Here is a 19,637-nt window from a genome sequence, read left to right as displayed (position 1 = left end):
CATAATGCGTCAAATTAGGCACATTGAAGAATTGATGCGTCAATTAAGGAACCTAATGTGTTCCACAAAAAGTCAATCAAACATGAAGAAAAAATCGTTTAATATTTTTTTACTGATTTTTCCCTAATTCTATAATAGTTGAGCTAGCATAGATTCAAATTTCAACAAAATCGGATAGATTTAGACGATTTGACAAGTGTTTGAATTTAGAATTTTCTTAACCGCGTCAAATATGGTATGTCCACGGTATTAAAGAAACTGTTTAGCAATTCAACAAAATCCTGCTAAAAATCAAGGAGTTTTCAAAAAAAAGTAATGTCCTCAACAGGCACACTCAATGCTCACGCATTTATTTTACAACAAGCTGATTTGTGGGCGCCTTGGCGCTTAAGACAGTAATAATTTATATATCATCTGATCTTCATGATCCTCTGTAGAAATACACCGAGTATCTAGCAAGGAGTCTACCAAGTATCCAAAAGTATACAAAAATCTTGCTGGCAAAGTACTTGATTAACCGTCTAACAATTTTCAGACTTGCCAAGGAATTCATATGGAAGCTCTATAATATATGCAAATTTTGTAACACATGCTAATGGGCTTTATTATTTAACTGTCGGAGGATCTTGTCATATTAGCGTCAAGAATCTTTCCAAAAAACTACGAAAAATCCCTACTTACAGTTGTATTTAAAAAATCTCCAGAAATCCTATTGGTAATTGCTGGATGTGGAGATGACCGGTTAATATATGCTTTGATCACACTTAGATGGACCTTTTGGACGGTAACAAATTAAAAGCGATTATAATAAATCTTCGAGCTGTTTAGTAGAATACCTATAAGTAGATGAAAAAACCGAATTTAGTACTATACCATTTAATTCCACTAGAGTTTCTATCCTTTGACAGATACGCGTATTTCGACCTCAACTGTAAGGCCGTCTTCAGTGTCGTGTACTAGACTCGACTTATTTTATTAATATTTCCGACGTTCCGACGATTTTTTTTATATTTCCGACGTTTCGACCCTTGGTTTGGTCCTTCATTAGGGAGATTATAGGGGTACCAATTTTATATCGTCGTCGATTGCGACAATAAGAACATAACTCTTTCTATATCAGAAACGTAGCTATTTCTCTATCCTAGCGCACAACATAAACTCAGATTAAGGGATATTTCGCACGTAAAAATAAAAAAAACGTCAGCTTCAGTATGGAATGTTGTAAGTACATAACATTTATTGTTCTCTTGAGTAAAAATGCGCCCACGCCTTCGCACTTGGCCCATGGCACATCGTAAGTATATAGTAGGAATTAAACGTACATACATATCTCTAAAAATAAAGTACCTTACCTACTCAGATCCAATTCAATGTCGTAGTTTTTTTTTGAGTAAAATACTGTTCGTAAAACGGTAGTCCTGTTGTTCCCCCCAAGTTATCAGAGACTACACTCATCACACACACGTTAGCGAAAAAATAAACAGATTAGGAATTTAGTTTCTCACGTTTTTACGCTTTCATCAGCCTTTGTTCGTTTTGAGAGTTAGGGTGACAATGAATCGAAGCCATAAGCTGAAACCTTGATCGCTGGGTCACCAACTCTTGAAAATTTTGAGGTATGGCTTCGATTCATCTTCACCTCAATGCATCTTAATCGTATGATATGGAATTTCGCTTAGCACAGCTGATGCTGATGCTGCTGCTGTTGTTGCTTGAAGCGCTTGTTGGCGCCATTGGGAAGTCCACTACCCATCATGGGTACCGCTGGGGAAGTGACCACCGAGTTGGGTCGCTTAAGGCCCACGATCAGCATGGATCGACGGTCGATCAGATTCCTTGAGCACAACCGATCGATCAGCAGCACGGCGCGGTCTTTTGGCAAGTCGAGATCACTGATCAGCGCCAGCAGATCGGAATCCGTCAGCAGATGGGGAGCCCCGTCGTTGTTGGTCACTGGACTGGTGGTACTACTGGATACCACATTATTGGCGGACATGCCGCCGCTATGACTAAAAGTAGTTGGGAATGCCTTCGGTTTGGCGGCCATCGAATTTTGCACTGCTGAGCATGGCGACCCATTCCGGCGGATGGGAGCGCCACTTGTCCTGCTCGATGGCACCGGAGGCGGTGGAAGCATTGCGTTGATTGTTTTACTCCGTTCCTCGGGTTCGTCATCGTCAATTTCTATGGTGATCGGTTCGTCTTTGAGAGTCATTTGCACTGGAATGGAGGAAAGATGGTGGAGTTAAGTTATGTAATTTCAATAAATGATTGTGGGTACCTCTGCTGAACGTCGTTAGAATCTAATGTATATTTCGTTTGTAACGAATTACAAGGTAAATTGAATAAAAGTGTGTTTTTATACAGAAGCAAATTGTTGCTTCTAGCGCAATCTAAATAAATAGTATCCATTTAAATAAATTTTTCGCTGGACCGTTTGCGCCGTTGGTAAATGTATAGAAGTTCGAAGAAGACTAACAGACTCAATCGACAAATCGTACTGCTGAACAATAAGGAATCGAATATTCATTGTCCGTTGACAACGTATTGTTCCCATTCAATTACGAGGCGTACGAGGCAAAACGAGTTATACACCTCAGAAATAACCTTTTCAAACGTGAAAAAAATATATGATCCATCGAATGATAAAATTCAAATTTTATGACATTGAAACGTTTCGTTAACTTAGATTCAGTATGTTTTCATTTTTGAACAATATTTTTCCAGATTCATGATTCCAAATATGAATTGAATATTAGCAGTTCCAACAAGTGACCTGGACTAGCAACTGTTTGTTTCGCAATTACGGATTACTTTCAAACAAAGTACACCCGATTCTGTTTTTGCACGGATTTTTTTTTTACACGGCCGTGCAAAAAAAGTTTCCATACATTTTTTTCCGCCAAAACCTTATTTTTGCATGAAACGTCGAGAACAGGTGTTACTTTTTTTACACGGTTTTTGAAATTTTGAACTGAAAACTTTTTTTGCACGGTACGCATCCCCCGTGCAAAAACAGAATTGGGTGTAGACTTATTTCCATTTCAAAACTTGACTTATCATTTTTAGGCAATATAGTTAAGGATAAAATACTAAAGATGTCATGAGTTTCGTGTAGAATGAAAAAAAGGTTAAGTTTAGATTAATCCCTAAAATCCCGGGACGATTCTTGAATTTTCAAATGGTCACAACTTGGAGATCAGTAGATCAACTAAGTTGAAATACATTCTGAAGTATATGCGATTAGTTGATCTTACAATCTTCGTGCGAGACACCCCCCCCTCGTTCTCTCCTTCTTGTCTGGGAAACGCAAAAATTGTGTATACAAGGATATTTCTTTGAATTCCAATTGTTTATCGCATTTTGCAGTATGTCTACTACTTGGAATAATCAGGGAATTTTATTCAATCTCGAAAAATACCTGGAGTTGTAAGGAAACTTCGGTCACATTCAGGAAAAGTAAATATATATAAAATTTGACATCATTTTAACATATTTTCATCAACATATTTGCAACATTTTTCGACTATTTTTGAAAATAAAATGTCCAAATCTCCATGGATTCTTCACAACTTTATTCAAGGTTCCACACCAGTTAACACTACTGCACTTATTAGAGTTGTTGATCTGATCATCCATACATAAATTTCTTTAAGAATTTTATCCGAATTTCTTCAAGAAGTCTTGTAGGACATCGTTCAGAGATTCGAATGTTTTTCTTCAGTTATCTTAGCAATTTATTAAGGAAATGCTAGGAAGAATTTCATCAAGAATCCAAGAGTTCTTTCAGAGATCATCGGAGAAGTTCATCAAGGCAGAACTTACACAACTTTCATCAAAGATCACTCTAGGATTTTCTTTCCACTCGGATTTTTTTTGCCATTTTTTCTCCGAAACATCTGACAAATTTAATTGCTATTTCCCTGGAGTAGACGCCGATCAGCACTACGCCGCCGATTTTGTGTTTTCACGCCGTTGAATAATTCGGCTCTCAAAATTTGGTAGTTTTATAAAAATAAAACTAAAAGATAATCTGTAACCGTGGATTCCTTATTTTATAGTTTAAAGGCTCCTCCCAAAACATCCCACCACATTAAACCCGCTTGCCAGTGGGTTCCCAATTCCCATTCCAAATCATAGGTTCACTGCCTCACTGGTGGGACCTTTTGCTGTCATTGCAGAGCCAAAGGCGTTATTTTAGTAACATACATTACGTTTTCTCGAAACTAGCGTCATTTATTTGCAGCGGTTAATTTAAAATTTAAAACATAAACCTAATAGTACGGCAAGTGTTAAAAAGTACGATAAACAGTTAAAAGTACGGTTAGTTACAAAAATGTAAAATGTGATTAAAACTATGATGTGTCTTTGTTATACAGCTAAAACAATAGAACCACCGAACAAAAGGTTCAATCCCTATTGTTGAAAAGGATTTCAAAAGAAAAGATAATTCTTTTGTTACTATTGTAATGGTATGGTGAAGAGTGGGAGAGACAGGTTAAAGGTGTGCTAATTTCCCGGAATAGGTCCACTTCTGGGCTTTTTCTTTTTGACCTTCGGGGTCCCAATCCGGAGGACTTCTTTTTGCGCATCCACAGAAATTTCCAAGGCCTCTTGGACCGGTCTAAACCGGACTTACTCCAATACCCGGACTCAAGCCACCGTCATCTGGAGGATTCTGGAATTGCGGACGGAAGATTTCCATTGAAGACCATTCCCCACCATCTCCATTTTGGGAATCCTACTTACTTACTTATGGGTCCTGGGCACCCATTCTGGTGCATAGGGCCGACGTGAAAGATTTCCATCCTTGGCGATTACCAGCTATCGCCTTGACCTGCGGCCAGGTCAAATTGCCGTCGACTTCTTTTATTTCTTTGTTGAGGCTGCGCCGCCATGATCCTCTGGGTCTGCCTCTGCTGCGATGTCCTGCTGGATTCCATTCCTGCGCTTGTTTGCAGATTTCGTTTCCGCCCCGACGTAGAGTGTGGCCGACCCACCCCCACTTTCGTTGTCGAATTTCGGTTTGTATCGGTTGCTGGTGGCACCGACGATGGAGGTCAGCATTAGAAATCCAGTTGTGTAGCCACCATGCCCGAATTATATACCGCAGGCATCTGTTGATGAACACCTGCAGCCGTTGAGTGTTCTCCGCTGATACACACCACGTTTCACTGGCGTATAACAGCACAGATTTGACATTGGAATTGAATATTCGAGTTTTGGTGCGTTGACTAATCTGACTGTTCTTCCAAATATTTCTTAAGCTCGCAAAAGCAGCCCTCGCCTTCTTGATCCGTGCACCTATGTCGATCTTGGTACCGCCGTCAGACGCCAGTTGGCTACCAAGATATTAGAAGTTTTCGACGTTCTCCACTGTTTGCCCGGCTACTGTGAAGCTGGAAGGGCCGGCCGTGTTTACATCCAACGATTTGGTCTTGTTGACATTGATGTTGAGATCTGCCGCTGAGGAGCGTTCGGCAAGATCGTCTAGCTTACTCTACATAATCTGCCGTTGAGCTAGTATAGCAATATCATCAGCCAAATCGAGATCATTTAAGTGCTCCATAGTAATAGGCTGCCACAGCAGCCCACGGTTTTGTTCACGGTCAATGGCGCCTAGGGGTCATGCACAAATGACGTCACGCTCCAAGGGGGGGGGGAGGGGGTCGAGACAAGCGTGACAAGCCTTACAAAATTTTCGGGGGACTCATACAAAAAGTGTGACAAAGGGGGGTGGAGGGGGTCAAAAAAGTTGAAATTTAGCGTGACATAATTTGTGTACCACCCCCTATCAGGATCTCGTCAATTACGATGAGGAACAGTAGTGGTGATAGTATACATCCTTGCCTCACTCCAGCTACAACCCGGATGGGTTCAGACAAGACCCCGTTGTGCAATACTCTGCACGTAAAGGCCTCGTACTGCGCTTCGATGAGGCCGATGATTTTCTCAGGAACACCCTTGCGTCTCAGGGCACCCCACATATTTTCGTGATTGATTCGGTCGAAAGCTTTTTCGTAGTCAATGAATATGGACTCTTGGAATTCATTGACTTGCAATATGGTCCACACAGGATCGTCCGGCACGGAATCCCGCTTGCTGTCGACGGAGAGTCGCATCGATCTTCTCCTGGATCCGGTTTAGGATCACTTTGCATAGAACTTTGAGAACAATACATAGCAACATGATGCCCCGCCAATTATCGCATACAGTGAGGTCACCCTTTTTGGGTACCTTCACTAACACGCCTTGCATCCAGTCTGCCGGAAAAGTCGCGGTGTCCCAGATATTGCGGAATAGTTGATGCAACAGTTGAGCGGATATTGCGGGGTCTGCTTTGAGCATCTCGGCTGATATGCGATCGAACCCAGTGATGGAGCTTCGGTGTTAACGCGACTAATACGCCGAACCCTAGGCGGATCAAGTTGAGGTGTTGGTGGCCGGATTTACACTTGGAAAAGTTGTTCGAAGTGCTCAAACCAGCGTTTTAGCTGGTCAGTGGGGTAGGTTGACAGTTGTCCAGTCGTGTCTTTCACGGGCATCGTCGTATTCATCTTTGCCCCGCTAAGGCGTCGTGAGATATCGTAGAGAAGACGAATGTCGCCGGTTGCTGCGGCTTTCTCACCTTCGTCAGCAAGGGAGTCCGCCCACGCTCGTTTGTCCCGCCTACATGAGCGCTTAACTTCCCTTTCTAGAGCCGAGTATCGTTGACGGGAAAGTGCCTTGGCTCCTCTGGTTTTCGCCCGCTCTATCGCGGCTTTGGCTTCTCTACGCTCCTCTATCTTCCTCCAGGTTTCATCGGTAATCCACTGTTTTCTCCGAGTGCGTAACTCACCCAGATTATTTTCGCTGGTAGTAATGAAGGCATTCTTGATGGCGGTCCATTGCTCTTCTACGCTGCCACCTTCCGAAATATTAGCAGCACGAGTCTCCAGTTCTTCGACGAAGGACCTTTTCACTGTGGCATCTTCCAGTCGGCGTGTGTTAAATCGACGTCCGACTCTTTCCTCCTGCCGACGAATCCGCGCAATGCGCAGACGCACATCGCCGATGAGGAGGTGATGGTCGGATGCGATGTCAGCGCTATGTTTATTCCGCACATCAAGAAGGCTCCGTTTCCACTTTCGGCTGATACAGATGTGGTCAATTTGATTTTCGGTAAAGCCGTCACGGGAGACCCACGTGACCTTGTGAACCGGACGATGGGGGAAGAGCGATCCCCCGATCACCATGTCGTTATTGCCACAAAACTCTGCCAACAGTTCTCTGTTTTCGCTCATTTCTCCGAGACCATGGCGTCCCATGACAGGCTCATAGCTCGAGTTGTCGGATCCGATCTTCGCATTGAAGTCGCCCATGTAGATCTTGATATCACCCTTCGGAATCTTATCCACGACAGCATTGAGTTGACTGTAAAAGTTCTCTTTGTCCTGCAATTCGGCAGCATCGGTTGGCGCATAACATTGGACATGGTAAGGTTTCGGACCCGTGTTCTAAATCTGGCGACGATTATTCTCTCATTTATAGGCTCCCACTTCATAAGCGCGGCGTAAGCTTGGGCGCTGAGCAAAAAACCAACCCCACGGTGCCGAGGAGCGTGTTCACCTCGCAGGCCAGAATATAGCAGAATCTGTCCCGATGGTATTCTGTGTTCTCCAAAGTTTGGCCAACGGACTTCGCTCAGTCCTAGGATCTCCAGCTTCATGCGACACGCCTCGTTGGCGAGTTGTGCCAGTTTACCCTGCTGGGCTAGGGTTAGTACGTTCCATGTTCCAATTCGTGTCCGTTGTTTCGCGCTAAAAGTCGTTGCCGTTAAATCAGTTCGTAATCTTTCTCTATCGGTTTCTTGAACATTTTTTTATGTTTCGGGGACAGTCGGTTGTTAGCCTAAGGTTCCCCCTGGATGCCCGACAAACGCCGTTTGAGCCGCACCTCCTTGGTGAACAGACGCTCGGTGGACGTACCTCCTCAATCTAGCTGAAGTCAGAAGGACTACAGGACCCAGGCTTCACTACCAGCTAAGCACGCAACTCTTAGCTGGCGGTCATTTGTCATCCGTCGACCCGTGGAAGCATGAGGTAGGAACTTGTGAGGACTCCGTCGACTCACCATTATGCAGTAATTTAAGCCGGATTGTGGATAGAGTTGGCCATCGCAGAGGTTCCCAACGCCTTTTCTGCATCAGCGTTCAGCCTTCGCCAAAAAAACCACCCCAGTCAAGCCACCGCCGTGAAAGCCACTCCTCCGATGAATGCAGGCCACCGCCTACCACCAAGCTAGCCACCGTACAGCAACAACAACCATTACTAAAAGCGCACGTACACCTTATAAATGATGTGTCTCTCTCTCTTTAGGGCCCAAAGGGACAACATAATTGTAGGCATGTAAGATAGAAACTTTGGTGGTTATTTTCTACTTGCAAACCCCGCATTGGTTTATATACACCCTTTTTGATATTTTTCTCGCTTTCCCGTGTCCAAAAAAAAGGCATTCACGCCTCGATCTGGGTGGTCCGCTGAAGAAATACGATTTTCATCTTGAATTCTACTGACTTTGGTTCAGAAAATAGTTGATTTCCTTCCCCTCGTACGGAACTTACAACTGGCGGTTAGAATCCAGCTCCTGCTGAAGGTGAGTGACCGGTTTCGTCAACGTAACGGTGCTATTAATAAAAAGCTATCCTATGCTCAGCATTTCCCAACCCACAAATCCCCTATTGAGCTGCCTAGGAGCTACAAATCCAATGCCGCTTAAGAATTGCTATTGTTACAGAAATTCATCAAGGAATTTATCTAAAAATTCCTCTACGAATTTCTCTAGTGACTTCAGGAATTTCTCTATCAACTAAATCTTGGAACTTTCCAGAGATTCTTCGGGGTTTTATCCTGTAATCCTGAATTCTGATTACTCTTTGAACTCTTTCAGAATTTCCGGTATGAATTCCTTCAGATATTACTTCAGAATGCCTAATTACTGATCTTGATTACTTTAGAAATACGAACAGAGGTTCCTTCAGTAACCACTCTACGTATCTCAAAATATGCTTCGATAAAAATCAATTAAATTTCTTCAAGTATTCTTACAAGACACTTTCAAGAAATCTTCATAGGAGTTCTATCATATATTCCTCAAATAATTGTTGCCCAGGAATTATTGCCAAATAAGTTTTTTCAAAGTTTAATTTGCCACAGAATTCAAACTTCATGTGTATAACAATACTTATCAACAAAGTTCATAATATTTTTGATGCTCAAAAGTTGTTTTTTGATGGTTTAGAAAAGTATCGTATTTTGCCATATAAGAGAAACGATGAATTTTGTATGGAGACTGTTAGTATGTTGAAAAAATCGATTTGACCGAAATTTAATTGTGCAATTTCAACCGAATTGTATCTGAAACGAAAGTTAAAGGCCTATTTTGCATGCTTGATGGAATAGATCATGAAAAATTTTGATATTTCCCCCTTTAAATTTCATGTGAACATTAATGAAACCAGTGTTTTAAACAACTTTGGCGACCTGTAGCAAAAAATTGTGACGTGCTGGAACATTTCTGGGAACGGCATCAGATTTAGCAGCCACAAATTTACTAGAGAAACATTAGATCCTTGAGACACGCAAGATGTCATTTTTGTTGAGCTGTGTAATTTCACAGATATTACGAAGATTCCTCTGTAAAAAAAACACGATATACGAATGCGAAAATGGCAACTTTGGCAAAGAAAGCTCTCAGTTAATAACTGTGGAAGTGCTCATGAGAACAATAAGCTGAGAAGCAGGCTCTGTCCCAGTGAGGGCGTTAATGTCAAGAAGAAGAATAAGAAGTAACCATTGCTAAATAAGTACATTCACCAAACACACCGCATGTTTTTCTAGCAAAAAAAAATGGAATAATTTAAAAAGGGTTCCGCAAGTTGAAATTATCACATTTTATAACAAAAAATATGTTTTGCACATTTTTAACGCTCTTTCTCGGCGGATGGATGATAGATTTCTAATCTTGTTATTGACTTAACTACTTTCATTGAATTAATAATATTAACAGAAAATAATAACAACAATTTGCTTATGAAGCAACATGATAACCAAGTCATTAACGGGTTCAGTTTTTCATTCCACTTCGAGTATCGGTTATTTTTCATAGTATGAATACTGTAATCTATATTTATATGCGTTATTGCTCGCGTAACAACTCAAAAGGGCCAATCCTCAGATCGTTGACTCTGAGAAAATTCGATTTGAATATTATTCACCACATTTTCAATTCCTATTTTTCAGTATTCAAATCAATCAATGTGATTTCTTGCTAGTTGAGTGACGATTTACTATTACTACACGTTAATAATCTATTTTGTTCTGAAAACTGACAAAAATGTGGAAAAAAAATATGAGTTTAAATGCTTGGCCCATTTTCGATTTTCATCAAGGCTTGGGCCTTTTTTATTGGCCAAAATAGAATTTTATTATCGTGCTTGGCCCAAGGATAGGCCTTTTCGGTTTTCAATGAATGAGCAAGAGAGAGTCATTGGCCTCTCACCATACTAAGGCCAATGACAGTTTACGAAATTTTCCGATTGTAGGCCCTCTTGATGGAGCTAGAACCAATCATTAGCCTTTTCGAGCGGGGGCCAATGAATGATTTGGAAAAAAGCGGTTATTGGCCGTTTTGAAAACCGAGTTTATAACGGTAAGTTTTATGATTATGTTGACAATGCTTGCATAGTTTGTGGGTGTTGGGAGATGCTATCGAATGGTATCAAAACCCGATTTGTTTAGAATTTGATCATTGTTACGCGAGATTGTTAGTATTGATATTGCTGTTTCTTATAGTACTATTATCAAAACATAACATCGGCGAAAATGTATTATGTTTGTTGGAAAAAAATGGTATGCTAATAGGAGTTCCAATCACTATAGATATTCCTCTTAGTGGTCCTTTAGAATAGTTTCCAGGATGCCCGAAGCAAATTCACAGATCTTATCACCTTTCACATGCAGAAGAAAATATCGCCTTATGATACCGCATGTAAATTTGTTCAAAATTGATCATGATGCCCTAGTTCATGAATTTCTCCACATTAATTCTTCCAAAACAGTAAAAACTCTTCTACGTCTTTCTCTAAAAGTTTTTCCAAGCGACCTTCATTTTTTTTCAACGGGAAGTTTATTTAAAAATCGTGTTTATGTTTTTTTTTTGGAGCTAAACCAGAGATTTATCTAAGAGCCACTCTAAGAACCCCTCTAACAATTTTTTGGTGATACTTCTTTAGCTAATACCCAGGAGTTCTTCCAGAAAATGCTCAATGCGTTTCTTAGGGATTTGTCCAAAAACTTCTCTTGGGATTCCGCAAGGATTTCCTTTAAGATGTTCTTAAGGTTCATCCCAGCACTTCTTCTTTCTTATAAGTATAAATAATAAAGCTCACAAGATTTTTTCTTGTATTTCTGAAGGAGTTCTCCCGAAGTTTTTTTCCAGAACATCTTCCAAGCAAGTATTTATTAGCACATATATTGCTACTATTTAGAAAAGGTTGATTCAGGATTGCTTTTAGAACTTCTTCAAATATTCGTGCATGAATTCTTCAAGGTTTTCAAGGTTCTTCAAAGATTATTCCAGATAAGCGAATACGTGGCAACAATTTTAATCGCTGTTTTATTTGACTTATTGTGATGGCGCATCAACTGTTTCATCGTTTTTATTGTAGTTTATATTTATGCGTTTTTTTTTCGTAATTTTCTCGATGTTTCAGGGCATAGGATATGGTTATGTCCGCGGTTACAAAGAAAAGCCATACCGAAGGTGTCTGGGTTCAATTACCTACCAGTTCAGGACCTTTCCGTACAATAGAAAATTTCCATACTACTTTGCTTGGACATAAAGTATCATCGTACCAGCCACACGAGACACGAATGTGCAAATGGCAACTTTGGCAAAAAAGCTCTCAGTTAACAACTGTGAAAGTGCTTGAGGATGCTTCAAATATAACGTTCATCGTTTTTCGAGATTTCTAGACCCTCCTTCCCTCCTTTGTAACACTTTTTACAATATCTAATACATGCTCTTAATATGAGAATAAATTTATATCTTTTCAGAAATGTTATTTTAAACCAATTCAAACAGAGAGTGTGGTGTTTGTCATGCATGTTTGAACTAAAAACAATTTCGTAGGTGATTTTTTTCTAAAAATTCCGTTATTTTATTAACAAAACCTAATCCCAGTTCTCTAGTACCATTATCCAATCAAGTTCCAAGTACAATTAATTATTCGTTTAGTTCATGCGTAAATTTGTCAACTTTTCGAAACAATAAAAATTCTATCATTATGGATGACACTACCGAAGATTCATGTCTCACATGAGTTCTGCAAAATATACTACCCATACTCGCATAACAGTCCCATATTCTATGGGATTTCCTATATAAATGGGACTGTTATGCGAGTATGGGCAGTATATGAGCAAGTGAAATGCTATTTTTACTAAAAATGGCATTCCTTAAAACGATTCCGTTGTCAAAACTTTCATATTTTTTCAATTTAGTAACAGTGGAATCAAATGGTATAGTACTAAATTAAAGTTTTCATTCACTTAACGAATTTCTATTAAGAGGGTAGAATTTTCTTAGGAAATTGCCTACCTTCAAGCGTATTCCGCGGTTCAAGGTGGTTCAAATTTTAAAATAACTCAATAAGTGAATGACTTGTCAGTGTTTGAACTTCATATTCGGATTCAGGGGTCATGATCTAAGTATAAGTAACAACATTTCCTATATTGCCGAACGTTGCTTACATGGGTGAAAAATTTTAAACTTGTCACATTTGAATTTTTAAATAAAAAAATTAAGAAACATTAAAAAAAACTTATCAATGTTACCCAGGATTACGATAGTAACTTTTGTATATAAAAAAAACAAAAACTGTGTGGAAGTACTCACCAATCGGACTGAAAGGGTCACTAAACGTTCGTTTCTCCACGGCCGGCGTCCTCCTGTTGATTCCAACCTGTGCCGGTGGGGTGGTATTGTGCACGGGGAAATGCCGGTTCGGCAAACTGTGTCGATTGGGTCGCACCGGAGTCTGGAGTACCATTCCCCGGTCCTGTGGTGGTGCTGGCAAGGGCATATGTTGTTGTGGCTGCTGGTTGAGCATGGCTTCGGTGCGTACTCGCACGCGTTGCTGCTGAAGATGCGGCGAGCTGCTGTGCGGTTTAACCGACGGTGGCTGGAAGTTCACGGTGAATTTGGGGAGTAAGGGCGGTACTAGGGGGACTGTTGGGATTTGCTGCTGGGGCTGTTGTTGGGGGTCCAGCTTGACCTTCTTGACGCTCACTGACCAGTTCTGCGCGGGTGGGGGCTTCAGGGAGTCATTGATATGCGATACTTTCTTTACAACAATTGGTGGGGATGCAGGGGACGAGAGTAAGGATGGATCAAGTTCGCACGGTACAGGTCGGATAGCCGATGGGATGCTGCCTGGATAGAGAGCCGTCTTCTTCTTGCCTTCTCCGACGATCTGCGTTAGGCAGTAGTAGCAGTCATCGGTATGATTACTTGGGGCCTTCCAGATCATCGGTACCGAGAATAACAACGGAGGCTTTGCGTACTGGCCATTCTTCCACCGCAGCAGACCCTGGTTGCAATCGTTGCACACCGATGCCGGGCCATGGACGTAATCCTCCTTCAGGGTGCGGGTGGTGAAGTATGCCTCGTACGCCTCCATGATTGGTTTGGTCATTATGGAGCGTTTGTGATGCGACGCAGTGTAGCTCCCGCAAACAAAGCAGAACAGGTTTTTTGGATTCACACAGGAGGATTTGATTGCGACGAACATTTTGCGGCTGTTGATCCTAATATACTATCAAATTCACTTACACCAGGTGCACTCTTTTCGTTTCCAGAACAAAGATCTACGCTAAGTTTCACTGAACAATTTCATTCCACTAAAACATTTGCTTAGAATTAGAAACCACTCTTCTTCTTCACAAAATGGTTTAGTATAAACGATATGCTATGCGTATTTCGGTCCTCTTACAACTAGCCACTCCACTCTTTCTCGGCCTTATCCCATTCTGTTCTGTGCATCAGGATGGATGGATAGATAGAAGAACAGAAGGGATGAAGATGGAAACGCTTATGTTATTCCCCGCGTTCTTTCTCGTTTGCGTTTTCATTCTCGCTCGTGTCCAGTTGGCTCTGCGTAGAATAGTGTATCCGACCTTACCACGGAATGGAACGGGTCAGGCCATACATTAGTAGTTGTGTACTCTAGTCAGTCATAAGAACCCTCATCCAGAATTTGCTTCGCCGAGAATAGGGGGAGGAAGAGGAAAAGGTTCTTTTTACCTGCCTGCAGAGCAAGACCATGACATTCATTTCTCTCTTCATTGCTGGTTGAGACGATGCGAGGATAGTGTTCCTAAACAGAACACACACTTCGAGCTACGCAAGCCGACGGGGATTCTGTAAGTATTTTATGCTACATGCAGCATACGCGCGAGAGAGAACGACGAACCCGCGATGAAGACTGTGCTACATGGTAGTGAATGGGCGGCGCTCTCACTCCATGAATGCGAAGTTGCGCTCACTCGCTGGATGGTACTAATATAACAGTTACGTGTAAAAGGCGCGAAATTTTCAAATCGCAGGCACGTGGTCGTTTGAAACCATAGAGCAGAGCCAAAACTAATAAAAAACGACCCACGCTTTCCAAGTCCTGGTGCACCTGGTTAATTCACCTAGCTCGCTGCGCCCCACGCCTTTTTGTTTCGACCGGATTCGAAGCGAACACCATTTTTACAGCTTTGGGCACCTTCAGGATACTGGGTTCACCGTATTTTTTAGCGAGCTCGTGGTTCATCACTTCACTGCCACATACCATTCTCTTGTACGCCGCCAACGATCGTCCTAAGCTCCCGGCTTCCGAAAACCCCAAGAGCTTGCAAGTCTTCCACGAGCATAGTTACGGACATTTCATGTCCGTAGAGGACTACCGCTTCCTAAGCGTACCATGTCGCGCTCAATTCCACCCTTGTTTTCGACCACCACCACCAGTCCGAGTTTTGCTTCATCGTGTTTCTGACAGGTGAAAAAATCTGCCACCGTTTCATTTTTTTCTTTCAATACTATCCTTGTCATCTGCAAAGCAGACAAATTGTACGGATCTCGTAAAAATCGTACATTAATTATTAAGCTCTGCTCTCCGCATGACAGCTTCTAGCGCGATATTGAATAGTAGACACGAAAGTTCATCACCCTGTCGTAGTCCCTGGCGGGTTTCTAACGAACTGGAGTGTTCGCCCGAGATCTTCACGCAGTTTGCACATAGTTCATCGCCTTCGCTTTTTTTTTTACTTATTCATTTATTTCTCAGGCTCAAGCGACCTTCGCTGTCTTGACCGTCTTTGCCAGTGTCCTCTGCGCCATTCAGGTTTTCATCGTAGTATCGTGGTCGGACCGTACCATTCTCTTATTCGACGGACCGACCGACACACGTTGTAAACAGACCCGGCATTGAATTGAGGCTGGTTTTGTTGTTGCGGAATTAGTTGCAGTGGAATTAGATGTTGGGGAATGGTTTGTTGTGGAAGGTTTTGTTGTGGAATGTCCTGTGCAAAAACATTCCTTGATGCGAGTTAAAATGTCCCCTCGGAGGGAAAGATCCATCGGTGGTAGAACAATCCTCTCGCTTGATGAAATCTGTTACCCCTGTTGTTGTAATTTCCACGGAAATTATTAAAATTTCCGCGATATCTCTGCGAACTATGAACATTTCCTCTGTAGTTCTGGAAATGTCCACGTCCACTTGAACCGGTGTTCGGATTTCTATATTGATTTTGTGGGTTAGCACTAACTGAAAACATTTGTGCATACGAGCTGGTGGGTTTGTCGTTTTCCATAACCTTCTGTACCGCATCTGTAATTTTGGTGAAAGTCCCAGCTCGCAGAATAATTTTGGTTTCATTCGCCCTTGTGCCATCTACCAGAGCTTCAACTCCTTTCTTGGTAGCCATAGTGTTGGCTGTAGCTACCGGGATTTGTTCTCTGACGTAGGCTGCTTTGAGTTGGGTCGTTAGTTTTTCTACTTCGTTGCAAAAGGATTCGGCTGAATCTTTTTGCTTCAATGCCTTCATTTTGGCAATAATATTATCCGAGCTTACTTTTGATTCGCAGTGCTGTTTTACTGCATCTAAAATGCCTGGTAAGTCATTGGCTTCTGTAATCACCTGACGAGCAACGCCCTTCAGTCGAGACTTGACGAATCTTATTACAGTAACTTGAGCTGCTGCTTGCTGATCGGCGGTAGCTCCGGTAAATTCATTAACGACTGTGTCGTTGAAAAGGTTTACTGCATCGAGGAATGACTCGAGATTTTCTGGTGCACCGTCGTACACTTGTACGAGGGTGGTGCCCAGTTTAATATCGACTATGTATTAGGAGAATTATTTCATTATATTTTTGTCTTGTCCCTCGTATATAAAAGGCAAATTCTGTTTGACGGAATAATTCTTCGTTGTACGCTAGAATATTATTTATATCGTTATATATTATTTTCGCTCTGTTTTCTTTCGTCAATAAAAAATTCCTGGAGTAGTTCCTGTTTGGTGCCTTTGCAAAATTTGTGAAGATTGTATTCAATTCAGCTAATTTCAAGTCTAATTCAAGCTGAACGGATTCTAAATCCATTAAACTAATTCATTAAAGTATGAGCGTATTTTGGTAAGAACTTCTGAATATATGAACGGCTAATAAACTAACCTTGTAGGATACTATAACTTCATAACGACGGAGGCGCTCTCCTCAACGCCTGTTGTTTTCGCTGCTGAGTAGTCTCGTTCGGTTTTTAATAGATGATAGCCAGGACCCTTCCTCCTAGCCGTTGGTTATAGGCACCCAGGTGAGTTTGGATACCTTTTGGTGTAAAGATGATTATGTTTCCCGTGATGCTTGGGAGCACCATTGATGCCAATTTTAACAAGTCTTTGGCTTCACCGGTACACGTTCTACTGGAGCAATGTCTGTTATGAATTTGTTTACTTCGATTGTGAACGCGTGGGCTTCACTTCTCAACACTGCAATAATGTTTTCAATTTCCAATCTTCTTATGAACTGTTCTGTTGCTTTTGCACGAGCATGTATGACCACTACATTTTTGAACAGAATACCCTGCTGCAATATTTCTATCACTCTGTATAGTTCCTCTGTCGCGTTCATTGTGTTTCATATTTTATTTTTCATGTTTCACTTTTGGTTTTTAATCTGTCCGATGACTATTTGTTTACTTGAACGTGTCTCAGGTTGTCCTGAAATAGCATTCGCGCACGATCAAATGCTTTTCGTTGCCACTTTTTCTTAAGCACTTTATGCAGTAGATATAGGACTTGTTTAGTGTTAAGTCCTAGTATTAGCCACAATTTGATCTCGTGGGCGGTGTGATTTAGATAATTGTTCTCAAGGTGTTCAACTATGTTAATATTATTGCTTCCTTCTTGCACTGTTTTTGACTGGGGTTTTCCCATTTTAACTTTTTTTCAGCTAGCGATTTCTTGTCACTTTTCCACTTTTGTTTCGCTAGTCTGCTGGATTCAATCACTGTAAGCGGTCGCCATATCGTGGTTGGACCGTACCGTTCTCTTATTCGACGGACCGACCGACACACGTTGTAAACAGACCCAGCATAGACACGTAACAGCAACACAAGAACCAAGGAAAGCGAAGCATCGGTGGTGTCAACTAATGGTCACGAAGACCGGAGATCACCGTGCTTCCAAAGCGTTTTGGTATTATGGTGTTCTAGGCTGGATACAGCTTCGGATCATAATCAAAGCACATGGTTCTAGGTTCAATCAAGACTGTTCTTTATTCATAATTGTCACGACTTAAATAGGTAATAATTGCTGATATAAACAATTTCAGTTCGATGATTGATTTCTTCAATCGATACATGAGCAAGAGAGACAAAAGGTAGACACCCGGGAACGACGGTCTTTAATTTGGCTATTCTGCATATATTTAGGTGGCGTTGTAATTTGAGCTATTTAATTTCATTGCACCGCGGTTGAACTGTGGCGCACTGCATATGGCAGTAAGTGATGGTCAGCAAAACAAATGTATCACTCGGAATTTCTTGACCACAACTACTGCCGTTTGGAGTGCGCTTTTATCGTGACTCATGTTGTTATGATTTATGAGCTAATGAAACAAGGGAGGTCCACTACAGTAGTGCGATCTCATCAAGGCTGCTCGTCAAGATGGTCCCATCCTTACCCTGCACATTTCAGCTCGTAGCCATTTCAGGGTGCGTGAACTTCCGCGTTTCTTGAGAACGGTACATCTTTTATTTATTTATTTCATGTCGTCAATCAGAAGTAGGCCATTTTGTTACAATTTTACACTTAATATTAGGGTGCCGGTACCAATGGTTGTAATGTACCAGTAGATTGGACTATGGAATAAAACGTACATTTTTTGATAAAAACGACATGTGCTATTTTTGGTGGATAGATCGCCTCTAGTTTAGTCGATTTGCCAAATTTCAGCTTTTTATTTCATCAAAAAGTCATATACATAATTAAGTTTACGCAAAAAATTTGCTCTCTTGCATCAATAGTTGCCGTCGTGTTCCAGTAGTGGATCAACGGATGGAAGCAGTTTTCAAAATGGATGTATAAAAATGAAGAAAAGTCCCAGAGATGTTCTTAATGCTTCATTCGAAAGATATTAGTTGCTGTTCGAAGGGAAAAATGTTAAACCGGTGTGAAAATTTGCCTTTTTGTTTAAAATTCCTTGTATAATTCCCAAACGTCTACTACTGGAGCACTAGCGCAACTACTGGAACACGTGTACCAATAGTGGCTCAAGCGATTTTATGTTAAAAAATTAGTTTTATCACTCTTTTTATATTTTTCCCATATAGTAGAGGTTGAAATCTTTCTGTTGACGCCAAAAGGTCTCTGCTAAGGCTTTTCGTTATTTTGTTATGATTTTTTATAGCTTAGGTAGTCCACTAATGGCACCGGAACCCTATATAATTTGAAAACGTTATTTTCTTAATCTTGTTCGAATTTTGATATGACATAAATTTTTGTTTTAGTTCCGATTTCGTCATAGTAAAGTCAATGGTTTTGCAATGTTTATTGTAAACAGACATTATTTGATTTAAAGGCTCAAATTTGGCATAATTTGTGCGGTGATGGTTTGTATAAAAAATACTACGACTTCGCAGTTGTCTTGAAGGAGCATAAAAATTTAATTTTGATAAAAGTGCCATCGAGTCAATACGATGCGAAACTATATCGTTTACGAATGAGACCATTGCAAATTCACGACGTTTCTTCAATGTTTGAATATTAATGAGCATGCATCGTGCTTCATAAGATGGTAGAGGTAACCTTGTCCAACCTAATTTTCGAAGTGCGAACAACAGAAATTGTTTTTGAACTGATTCTATACGATTTTCATGGGTTGATGAAAATGGTGACCAAACTATGCTACAGTATTCTAAAATTGAACGCACATAGGTTATGTATAATGTTTTTATAGTGTATGGATCGTGAAAATTATAGCTAAATCGTTTTATAAAGGCTAACATCTTGTTTGCCTTGTTGATAATTGTATTATAGTGATCTATAAAAGTAACT

At 41.0% G+C, this 19,637-nt stretch overlaps 1 protein-coding gene across 1 annotated transcript; it reads right to left on the bottom strand.

Moving 5' to 3' along the window:
- Window positions 1-1,205: 1,205 nt before the first annotated feature.
- On the bottom strand, window positions 1,206-14,098 carry LOC5573544. The gene is made up of 2 exons (XM_001654629.2): window positions 12,937-14,098; window positions 1,206-2,220 (listed from the first exon to the last, which is right to left on the bottom strand). The coding sequence occupies exons 1-2, from the start codon at window positions 13,829-13,831 to the stop codon at window positions 1,676-1,678; spliced, it is 1,440 nt and encodes a 479-aa protein (XP_001654679.1). The 5' UTR covers window positions 13,832-14,098; the 3' UTR covers window positions 1,206-1,675.
- Window positions 14,099-19,637: the final 5,539 nt, after the last annotated feature.

This window comes from Aedes aegypti, chromosome 2, assembly GCF_002204515.2.
Source record: "Aedes aegypti strain LVP_AGWG chromosome 2, AaegL5.0 Primary Assembly, whole genome shotgun sequence".
Classification (NCBI taxonomy): domain Eukaryota; kingdom Metazoa; phylum Arthropoda; class Insecta; order Diptera; family Culicidae; genus Aedes; species Aedes aegypti.
Note: the sequence above shows the minus strand (reverse complement) of the source record. Positions and strands in the feature narration are given on the sequence as shown.